The sequence below is a fragment of the Trichosurus vulpecula genome, chromosome 2 (assembly GCF_011100635.1).
Source record: "Trichosurus vulpecula isolate mTriVul1 chromosome 2, mTriVul1.pri, whole genome shotgun sequence".
In the NCBI taxonomy this organism is placed as follows: domain Eukaryota; kingdom Metazoa; phylum Chordata; class Mammalia; order Diprotodontia; family Phalangeridae; genus Trichosurus; species Trichosurus vulpecula.
In genome coordinates this window covers 105164704-105176990 of record NC_050574.1, presented here as the reverse complement: position 1 = coordinate 105176990, position 12287 = coordinate 105164704, and the positions used below count along the sequence as shown (strand labels likewise).

Below are 12287 nucleotides of genomic sequence, written 5' to 3'. Positions count from 1 at the left end.
ACAAATCTGAACCAAAGGTCTAGAATGATCTCTTTGTAAAACTTCAGAAATCAAAGAAAACTTGGAGTTGTCCATTTTCAGAATGGAAGTGCTATACAATCGTGATTCAGGAGCCTTAACTTCTGTTGTTTTTTTCTTCTAACTTCTTTTATAGGGAGCCATTGCAAGTAAGGGAATGTTAACCCAAATGATACTTGGAAAGGGCCAATCTGAAAGTTTTCCATTAAGGTGAAATGGAGGAAAGAGATCCTGGAAGCACAGAGATGAGTCAGGAAGCTACTATAATAATAGCTTAACATGCATACAGCACTTTGAGGTTTGAGTCTAACCTATGAACCAAGTGAGAAGAAAGATGATAGATCAATGGAGTGTTCAGTTCAAGCTATGACTGAGTCCTATAAAGGTCTTTATTTATTTTACTAAAATGTGTAAGTCATAGTTCATAGGATCATAGGCTCATAAATTTAGAGCTGGAAGAGATCTTAGAAGCTTTTGAGTCTGAGTGTAATGTCTTTCCCTACCCCACCCCTCCCTGCCCTGCCTGCCACCTCCACATTTTACAGATGAGGAAACTGAGAACCCAAGTTCATACAACTTGTAAGTGACAATGCCCGGATTCAAACCAACATCCTCTGACTCCAAATTACAGCATACTTTCCACTGTATCACCATGCTTCCTTTAAAATGGTTTTCAAATTAAGTAAGATTTTGAAGGCACATCTCAAAAACCTTTGGGCACTAATTAGCTAAAGATGTGAAAAATAAAAAGCTATTAATGGTTTGAACTGATCAAGTTGGTAAAAGTTGTGGAAGACTTTCAGAAAACTATCCCTACTTTCTATATAAAGCCAAAAGGGTTGAATCTCTTATCTGACCTGATGACTAAAAGAATTTGTGCTACACAAACCAGCCACTGTCATGTGGAACCAGCTTGAGTTTTAAGTACAACAAACATCTCTGGAAAAGATATCTGCTCTGTCAGTTTCTTTCTTAGGTGTGAACCTTCTCCAATTTGGTAGCCACAACTGGATCCAGTCTTGATCAACTCAACCGAAAATATGAGGTGAATTCTGCCACATGAACCTTAAACTCAATAAAAGCATCAGCTCCCAGAGTGAGTGCCAACACAGGAAGGAAGGAAGGAAGGAAGGAAGGAAGGAAGGAAGGAAGGAAGGAAGGAAGGAAGGAAGGAAAACATTTGATTAGGGCAGAACACATCTGTGCTGCAGTCTTGTGGGAATGAAGCTGGTGAGGTTCTATGTACTCTGGGATTCTCAAATGAACTGAAAGGCACAAAATGCATTGAGGGTTGCAGAAAGCAAGGTGTTCAGATTTTCTTTGGACAATGTTCATTGTGCATTCTCTGCTACTGGGCAACTTCATACTGATCCATTTCCTTTCTTCCTTGGCTCATATGGAATGACCAATTAGGAACTGAGAGGAGATAAATAGCAGACAGGTAAGGACAGAGAAAGAAACACGTTAAGAGTTGGAAAAATCAGTGGCAACCATTCTATTTTCCACAGAACTTCAGTCCTGAGTGAAGGAAGGATCATTCTATTGGATTCATGGGCCACTCTTAACAGTTCTAGCAGTGGATCTGGGCATGAAACCTCACAAGCTATTTCACACGCAACAAAAGTGGAGGGAGGCAAACTTCCCTCTTCCAAGAAGTCAATGTTACAAGAGAACCCCTGTTCCTCTATTGAACCCTAACACTCTCCACCCCATTCAACTCTCCAGCAGAGCTGCAACTGTGTGGATAACCAAAGTCCCAGGGTTGTGGTAACTAGGATTTCTCCTACTAGAGGTACCCGGTGCTCTGTGCAGGCTGGGCCATACACTGATGTTTACATCATCAGAAGCTAGGAAGACTTCAAAATTTTAAATCAGAATTTGGTCATCTCACCTCACTGACAATGCCCAGGAAGCAATGAAACATTATTAAATTAAAAAACTGGTCTATAACTTGAAAGTAATTCAGAGATTTAATCACAATTTGGCTACTGATGCCCAATCCCTTGAATTTAAAGTTCTCTCAATAGTAATCTCACCACTTTTTTGCTCTAGTAATTATCATGCTCACCAAAAATCTATACAATCTCAGAATTACTTCTGATTAGTTTAACAACCCATGGGGTGGGGGGTGAGCCCCACCAAAAGCTTTCAGAGCCTTTCAATTTTTATGCTTACTACTAGTTCCCTGAACATGGGCAAATCATTTACCCTCTATGTGCTCTAAGGCAACAGTCGAAGAATACGTTACAAAGAAGATGCTAATCTATGTTGGTTGTTATTCCGTCATCAGAGGACCATGATGTCAGGGAGGTGATGTCATGACATGCAAGTGAATTGGATTTAAGTGAGGGAGGGCTGTGCAAAGTCACCAGACTCACAATCTATGTTAGCAGAGGAGAGTTCTTCATCAGGGAGTTCCCTGATACTAAAGCAAGTTACAATACAGAAGCCAATCCAAAGAATTTAAGAATGGAGAGCCAAAATCAAACACAAAACTCCCTAGGCAGTCTAACCATGACATCTCCAAATTTAATTGTGGGGCATTCTAAAGATGACTCATTTAAGGTAGGCCCCAGTAAATACAACTGGCCTATTTTCAATGGGCCTCCTCGCAAAATGTCAAAAATTACAGAATTTCAATGTAGCTAATTTTTCCCTTACATTTTTATCCTTGGAGCATACTCACAATTAATCAGTGATCTGGAAGGCTGGGGACATAATGACAAACCTTTATGTAATATCCAAGTTTTTGGATCTAGGTTAAAGAACATACCCCATCCTCACTCCCACCCCTACAATACCAACAACATTTTGCTTCAGCCCTGTGATATCTGTCAGGGCAATGCTAATAACACCAGTGAACAAGGAGGGGCAGAATGGTCTAAATATTCAAGGAAATATTGGGAAAAACAACCCTGAATTACCCGAAGGACATTCCAAATATAGCACGTCATTGCCTGGAAGACTGAAAGCAGAAGTTGCATTTGATTGTTCATTATATGCTAGCTATCTCTCATGACCCAGGTCACATCCCACCTCTAGTTTCCATGACTATTGAAGTGCCTCTCTCTCCAGATCACTTAATGGTAGTTCACTATGTGTTACATTGTGATGCCTGTTGTCTTCAACAGCCCCTTAAATCTCATGGAGTTCTTGAAGTTAACACAAGTTTAAGTTTACTCCAAGTAGGCTTTGTGCTCCACACGGACAGACACTGTCTCATTACTTTTTGGATCCTTCCCCATGCCTCGGCACTCAGTTCAAAAGTCATATAAAATTATCAATAAACACCAGAGCACATACCATTGTGGACGGTGAGCTATCCAAAGCCAAAAAGGATCAAAAAGCAAATTATGGTCCTCTATTACTACCAAAGTAATAGACGTATCTAGCCTCGAACAAGACACTCCATCCTCCGACTCTGGACATTTTCACTTGCTGGCTCTCCCCAGAGCTAGAATTCCGCCCCCCTCCCCAGCTCATCTCTGCCTCCTAGGTTCCTTCAAGTCCCAGCTAAAATCCCACCTTCTACAGGAAGCTTTTCCCAATCTCCCAGTCTTTCCCCTGTTAATTATCTTCAACCTGTATATCTTGTTTGTATATAATTATTTGCACACTGTCTTCCCCATTAGTCTGAGCTCTTGAGAACAGGGACTATCTTTTGTCTTTCTTTGTATCCCTACTGGTTAGCACAGTGCCTGGCAGAAATAAATGTTTAATCTTACCTAGCCTTAATCACTGAATGGGTGCAGCCTCAGTCAAACTGAGACCCGATAAAGACCTTAGCTTGAAAAGGCCAAGGTCTCCCACTGCATCCAGGGCTATCTCCAGTCATCCTGATCTGTATCTGACCACTGGATCCAGATGGCTCCAGAGGAGAAAGTGAGGCTGGTGACTTTGCACAGCACTGCCTCACTTAAATCCAACTCACTTGCAAGTCATGGCATTGCCTCCCTGATGTCATGGTCCTGTTCGAGAATGAAGGATAAACATAACAACGATGACTGAATTTCATGCAGGAAGAGACTCCAGTGGCCAGCAAGTCCAACCCATACCTGACAAACAACTTTCTCTACCACATACCCAATGAATGATCATCCACTATATGCTGGAACGCCTCCAAAGAGAGGAACACTGGCCTCCTGGGCAGTCCATCTACTTGTTTAGAAGTTTCTCCTTACATCAAGTCTAAATTTTCTTCTTTGCAATTTCTACCTATTGTTTCAAGTTCTCCTCTCTGGGACCAAGCACTTCTAATCCTTTACAATTTGACAGTCCATGAAGACAGCGGCCATATCCTCCCTGAATATTTTCTTTCTTACACTAAAAATCCCCACTTTCTTCCGCCAAACCTCATAGGGCACAGCCTCAAGGCCTTTCACTATACTGGTAGTCTAGTTTACCAATATCTTTCTTAAAATGTAGTACCCAGAACTGAACACAAAACTCCTCAGGTAGTCTAACAATAGCAGAATTTAACAATACTATTAACATTCCCTTACTCTCAGAAGCTGAACTTCTCTTAATATAGCCTAAGACTCTACTAGTTTTTCATTTTTTAAATAATATCATGTCTGTTGACTTATAGTCACCTACAAAACACTAAATTTTCAAATATTTTTCTAGACAAACATCTATCTAATCTTTTGTTTCTCATCTTTGTACTTGTGAAGTTAATTTTTGGAAGTTAATACTAATATTTTACATCAATCCCTATTAAATCGTATCTTATTTAATTTAGCCCAACATTCTAGCTGGCAAAATCCTGACCTTGTCTCTCATTAGATGTGCCCCTTCTCTGCCTTTATACAAGTCAAATATAAAAAAAATTAAAGCAGAAAGGGCCATTTGGGACCATTCTACTGCATTAATGACTATTCTCTAATTCTGGAAATCCAACCAGTTCTGAATACACTTATTTTTAATATCATCTAGCCCAGGGGTAGGGAACTCAAAGCCACATGTGACCCTCTAGGTCCTCAAGTACTGCCCTTTGACTGAATGCAAACTTCATAGAACAAATTCCCTTAATAAAAGGTTTTCTTCTGTAAAACTCAGACTCTGTTGAAAGGATACAACCAAGGACCTAGAAGGCCACAGGTTCCCCACACCTCATCTAACCTACAATACTGTATCTTTCCTAAAAGAATAGCAAAAGAAACTTTACCAAGTGCTTACTAAAATCTAGGTAAACTATATCTATACCAATGCTTTAGCTTACCAGTTTAGTAACCCTATCAAAAAACAAGGAACTTAGGTTACTTGCATGCCTTGTTCTTGATACAGCCACGATGGTTCTTTGTGATCATTGCTTCCTTTTCTATAGATTTACTAACCATTCCTTTAATAACCAGATCGTGAATATTGCTGGAAATAAAAATAAAGCTCATGGGCCTATAGCATGCACATTTAGTTTTCTTCCCTTATTTTGAAAACTGGGACATTTGCCCTTTTCGGGGCATAACCCATGGCAATTCTCTTACCTTCTGTAATCTTTTGGATTTCATAAGATAGGTTCAGCAATAAATAAAATTAATCAACAAATATTTGTTAAGAGCCTACATTATGCAATGCACTGTGCTATCTGCCAGGGATACAGAGAAAAATGAAATGTTGCTGCCCTCAAAAAGAATCTGCCATCGTATCTGCCAATTCTTTCAGTATCTAAAAATGTAGTTCACCTGGACAGGTGACTTAAATTCATCTAGGATGTTGTAAAATTTTTAGATTTTTAATGTATGTATTATATGTAAATCGATGTATTATATATAAAACACTGGATAGAGTTCTGGGCATGAAGTCCAGAAGACTCATCTTCGTCAGTTTGAATCTGGCCTCAGACACCAGTTGTGTGATACTTGGCAAGTCACTTAACCTTGTTTGCCTCAGTTTCCTCATCTGTAAAATGAACTAGAGAAGAAAATGGCAAACCACTCCAGTATCTTTGCCAAGAAAACCCCAAATGGGGTCGTGAAGTGTTGGACAAAACTGAAGTGACTCAACAATAATAAAAAATACATATATATATATATGTATGTATGTATATATATACATACATACACACACACATAATATGTATATTTGTTTTTCAAAGATCCCTAAAAATAGCCCTTCCATATTGACTGTATAGTTCTAGGATAGGGGTGGGAAACCTGCCCTGGTCTAGGACATCTTCAAAACAGCTACTGCTTAAATTCTAATGGCTTTCCTCTCTATTTTATTCTTATATATGCTACAGCTGATTTACTATGTAGATGACCAGATTTTAAACCTCCACCTTAGAAACTGGGAAATGTGACTTTTTTGCATCTGATACTTAGCAAGGATTTAAGCTTATTTTTAATTGTTTTTTTTTATTTTTTACCTTTGCTGATGTTTCAAACCATCCCACAAAGCCGTTTTCCTTGCAGAACTGGTCCATCTTGAGCCCATTGTTGAGGAGCACATCTTTCCCCTGGTCGCACTTGTTGGCTAACAGGACTGCTGACACTGGTTTGCCATTAGGGAGAGTTAATTTGGAGTCCAAGTCACTTTTCCACTTTGTCACTGCCTCGAAAGTGGCTGGCCTGGTGATATCGAAGACTATAAATGCTCCCATGGCTTCTCGGTAATAGACCCTTGTCATATTTCCAAATCTTTCTTGGCCTGTCAGAAACAAAGCACAGAGCACATGTTTGTAATTTTATTAGAACTATAACTCCTAGGTTAGGTCCGTCTTTTGTAGACCAGCAGGTTTTCAAGGAGTGATTTACATATCAAATCTAGAAGTGTATTTTTAAAACTATGAGCTAGACATAAACAACCAAACTGTCAGTTAACATCAATAAGCAATTATTGAGCACCAACTATATGCCAGACACTTATTCTAAGAACTAGGGATACAAAGAAAGGCAAAAGGCAAGCCCTGTCCTCAGGGGGGAGCAAACAGACAACTACTAATGAACAAGATATATACAGGGTGGAAGGAAGATAATCTCAAAACAAAAGCACTATCGGTAAGGGGGACCTTCTTGAAGAAGATGGGATTTTAGCTGAGATTTGAAGGAATGTCAGGGAAGCTAAAAGGTAAAGGTGAGGAGGAAAAGCATTCTAGGCATGGGGCACAGCTAATGAAAATGTAGAGTCCGGTGATAATGAATGGCAAGGAGGCCTGTGCCACTAGATCAAAAAGTACATGTGAGGAGTAATGTGTGAGAATAGCAGAAAAGTAGGAAAGAAACCGGTTATAAAGGGCTGTAAAAACCTAAGAGAGGGTTGCATATTTGATCCTGAAGATAACAGGGAGCCAGTGGAATTTACTGAGTTTGAGGAGGGTGGGGGAATGTGACACTGTTAAACCTGCACTTCAGGAAAATGCATTTGACAGCTGAGTGGAGGAGATGGTCTGGAATGGGGGAGAAACCCGAGGAAGGGAGGCTCCACCAGCAGTCTATTGCAATAACTCAGGTATGAGGAGATGGGAACCTGCACCAGCGTGGCAGCAGTGTCAGAGAAGAACAAGGGGCATACATGAGGGATGTTTACAAAGGTAAAAATGGACAGGACTGAGCAACAGATTAGATATAGGAGGTAAGAATGTGGAGTGGAGGGTGACACCTAGGTTCAGGTTTGGACATCTAGCTTCATTCTGTCTTTGAGGGTGTATGTATGTGTAACTATCTCTTTTATAGATATATATAGATATATAGATATAAATAAAATCTCATCAATATATATCATCTCACATCTATCTATATATATGTACATATACAAAAAATCTCTCTTGAATCTATCTCTATTATCTCTCTCTTCTATCTATCTCAACTAAAGAACAATTTGTTCTGGAGAAGTTCTGGAAGGAGAGAAGTATCTTCTATCAGCTTTTCCATCAAGCTTCTGTTCCAGTGTATCTTTGGGATTCAACCTGGCCACAAGAAGAAGAACGAAGCTCTATTATGAATTCATATGATCTACCTAGGATGTTTTAAACCAAAGTTCCCAAGTCAATTTACAAAATATTAATAAGTGCCTAGTATATTCAAGACACCATGGGAACAGATCATGAGATTTCAGAGACAGAATGAGCACTATTTTCCCAACTCCTCATGTCAAAGATGCTCAACTTTCTTGGCGGCGACCCAGCCAAAGCCATCCAGGTAGCAATTAGCAGAATTGGGATGCTAAAACAGCTATCTGTGACTCCAAATGCAGTTACTAATGAATATCTGGCCACTGGACCCAGATGGCTCTGGAGAAGAAAGTGAGGCTTCTGATCTTGCACAGCCCTCCCTCAACTCAAATCAAAGTCAACTGCAAGTCATGTCATCATTTCCCTGATGTCATGGTCCTCTTCTAAAACGAAGGACAAACACAACCTTTCTACAACACCATGCTACTACCTCCTACACTAAATGTTGGGTCTCTGGAATTTGTGTCATAACCGACGACCGAATCTAAGTGGTCTAGTTAAAGAGTGAAGAAGGCCTGCAAGTTATTTATTACCTGTATATGATTCTATCTCCCACCTCCATGCATTCATACAGAGGGCTCCCTCACTCCTAGAATTCACTCACCCCTCATCTCTGCCTCTTAGGATCCCTAGCTTCCTTCAAAGAATAGCACGTGGGCCACCTCCTGCAAAAAAGGCTTTTCCTGATGATAAAAATCATTATTTCTCCAACTCACTTTATATTGTGTTGTTATCTTAACTGTGTACATGCTATGGCCCCCAGAAGAATCCAAGCAATCAGTACACTTTTATTAAAGAGCTACCCTGTACCACACATTGTAGGACTCTTGGAGTATAGAGGCCATTTCATCATTGTGTCTCTATAGCCTTAGTTTTGTTGCTGGTCAGTCGTTTTCACTTGTGTCCCCATTTGGAGTTTTCTCAACAGAGATTCTAGCATGATTTACCATTTCCTTCTCCAGCTCATTTTACGGATAAGGAAATTGAAGCAAACAGGGTTAAGTGACTTCCCCAGGGCCACACCGCTATTAAGTGTTTGAGGCCAGATCTAAACTCAGGAAGATGAGTTTTCCTGGTCTGGTACTCTATCCACTGTACCACCTAGCTGCCCCCTATGTCCTCAATACCTAGCACAATACCCTGCACACTGCTGGTGAATATAAATGCATACAAAATAGGATGAACTGACGTATATGTAATGTACCAATGTACTATGGTTAACAAGGAGTACACTTCAAAATGTCATATTCAGAGAAGAGAACTGTGAGGTGGGCACATGACAGTCCTGGCAAAAATTACTACAAAGTCTCTAACACAAAAGTAATACTTTTATTTCTTTATTTTCTAGTGCAGTCAATCAATGTGGGGGCAAGAGATGGGGGAGGAATTCATTCATATGACACATAACCCCTCAAATGAACTTCTACCTTTTCCAAATTAGGTTGGGGCTGTGGGGGGGGGGAGGGAGAGAGAGAGAGAGAAAGAGAGAGAGCGAGCGAGTGAGAGAGAGAGAGTTGAAGTACACACTGGTTTCCTTTGATAAAGCTCATCGTGGTTGTGACATTTCAGGAAAAACGTATGGTCATTCAGAACTCTAATTGCTTCTGGGCTTTTTAATGGTCTTATGATCCATTTCCGTGAACTAATCAGATGAGAGGCTAAGTCATGTGTTACTCAATAAGCTCCTTGTGAGGAGGTTTTTCACTTTAGAGTAAGGTGGCCTTTGAGAAGAAAGATTGTGTTTCACAGCGTGAATTTTATAACTTATTTTTTTTCAGATTGTGAGAATCTCTGCGTTTATACTCATGTACGTGCAGGGAAAAAAGGATGTGGGGGAGGGGGAGTGTAGGAAGAAAGATAACTGGTTTTAGAAAAAAAAAAGGTTGCTTTATATTGAGGTCACCGGGCTGGCCAACTCTGAAGTTTGCCTTTTCAGTTTGTCGGCACAGAGGTCACACTCAGACTATAGACAACATGGATTCTCAAACTTGGCATCACAGCTTTAGAAAAGAAAGGATCTCAGATGTCATTTGACCCATCCCTTGCATTTTACATTTAAGCAAGCTAAGGCTCTGGTGAAATGATTAGCCCATGGTGAAAGACTTAATAATAATAATAAACAGTAGAAAAACCAAGGGCATTTAAACTCAGGTAAACAAGGACTGTCTTATACTGCATCCCACTTTGTCCTCTCTTCCATCATTTCAATTCAACTGTTCAGTCAATAAACATTTATTAAGCACCTACTGTGTGCTAGCACCAATATGTGCAGAGTATGATTCCAGATTCTGGCAGGAAAAAAAAAATGAAAAAATCACCATCCTCAAAGAGCTTATGTTAGGTTTTGTCTGAAAACTTAAGTTAATATAAAAAGGACAATATGGCCCTTGTCTGTCATTCATTTTCTATGTGCAGGTAAAGATTTGAAGCTATGCTGATTATTTGGGGGACGGGAGCCCAAGATAGAAAGGGTTAAAAAAAGATACAGGTATCCTTACTGATTAAATTATCAAATCATTGCACAATGGTCCACTCTTCACCCATGTAGACACAAGCTATGTCTATGTATACATGGGCCATGGCAAATGACCAACCAGGGATAGGGAACCTGCGGCCTCAAGGCCACACGTGGCCCCCAGGTCCCCAAGTGTGGTCCTTGTGAAGTTTGAATTTGATCAAAAGGCCGCACTTGAGGAACTAGAGGGCTACATGTGGCCTCGAGGCTGCAGGTTCCCTACCCCTGGAACATGAAAATGTCACCGGCTTCAGATTTTGTTTCATGAAGGTGAAGTGTTTTAATCCCAAAACAATATTTTAAAGTGTTTTTTAAATGGTGGGTTTACTCTCATTTCTCTTTATTCTTTCTGGATACAAAGTATATAAACCAATCTATAGTAAGAACCCAAGTTAAAATGCTAATTCTTTCAAAAGAATTTAAATAAATTTGTAATTTTTAATTAAAGTATGAAGTTAATTGTTTTGACAGTTTATAACTGTGTTTTAAAATGCTTTGCTATCTTTCACCTAGCTGTCTCAAAGTACTTTAATAGTTAATGCTTATTCCATTGAGAGAGGGTTCCTTTTTTAAAAACCCTCTTCCATTCTAAAGACACAGGAGAGTTGTGATTTTTCAAAAGATACATGCCTTATTAGTGGCAAAGGTGAAATTAAAATTCTGGGTGCTAAATACCTGTTCCTGGTTCAGATTTCTAAACTATTAAAATCTTTAGAACTTTTACTAGAGTTACAGCTATAAAGCATAATGATTTTAAGAGATTTATAGAGAATATAATGTGTCTATCCTTACAGTTATACTCCAGTATTAGACAATATAGTCTTCTCTATTAATATAATTAGGAAATTATATTAGGAAATTAATCATTAACTGTGAACTTTACTGCTTTGGTGATATCTAGCATATTTGTAAAAATGTTGAATGCTGAATACTGAAAGAGGAAGGGGTAGGAAAATCATGGGGAGGTAATACAACCTGGCTACGACAGAAGCAAAGACCTAAGCGTTAGGAGTAATGGTGTCGAGCCAGTCCCAGAGACTTCTTAGCTGTGTGATCCTGGGCTGTCATGAAGAAAGTACCTTGTAAACCATAAATTGCCACAGAAATGTGAGTCATAATTTTAGAGTTGGAATGGTATAGACGACACGGTATGGGGTGCTGGTCTTGAACTTAGAAAGGCCTGGATGCAAATTCCACCTCAGAGGCTTACAAGCCCTATTACCACGGGTTTATCACTTAATTGCTGACCCTCAACTTTCCCACCTATAAAATGGAGATAGTAACATCTTTAGCACCTACCCTAAAAGGTTTTTGAGGCTCATATGAGATAATACACTTTCTAAACTATAAAGTGTTATACGAATATTGGTTATTATATTAAGGGACCTGAGAAACAGCCTAGAATAAAAGGAATAACCTGGGTTCAAAACTAGCCTCAGACATATATCAGCTATGTGAGAGTAAGCTAGTCCCTTACCTTGACCTTCAGGTAACTGTCTGAGAGCAAAAGTAACCAGTCAGTTACATGGCTACTTGGCTACCCAACTACTCCTGTAAAATCACAGATACTGACCAAAAATAATAATATGAGGCGTAGTCCAACCCAATTGTGTGCTAAGGGACTGTCTTTTGTTTCTTTTTTATTTTTTAATCTTTTAAAATATTTTAACAATAAACATAAAATGAATAAATTTAATAATAATTTTAAAAAATATTTTAATCCCCAAGGCTTAGTACAGTGCCTGGCACATAGTAGGCACTTAATAAATGCTTATTGACTGACTGACCCTCCTCATTTCATAGAAA

General features: G+C 39.3%; 1 protein-coding gene across 1 annotated transcript in view; it reads right to left on the bottom strand.

The window, feature by feature from the left end:
* RAB38 (RAB38, member RAS oncogene family) overlaps positions 1–12287 on the bottom strand; it is a 50130-nt gene that overhangs the window by 18983 nt on the left and 18860 nt on the right. The window contains exon 2 of the mRNA XM_036746145.1: positions 6383–6663. Coding sequence (XP_036602040.1) covers positions 6383–6663 — 281 coding nt within the window. The remainder of the gene's footprint in view (positions 1–6382; positions 6664–12287) is intronic.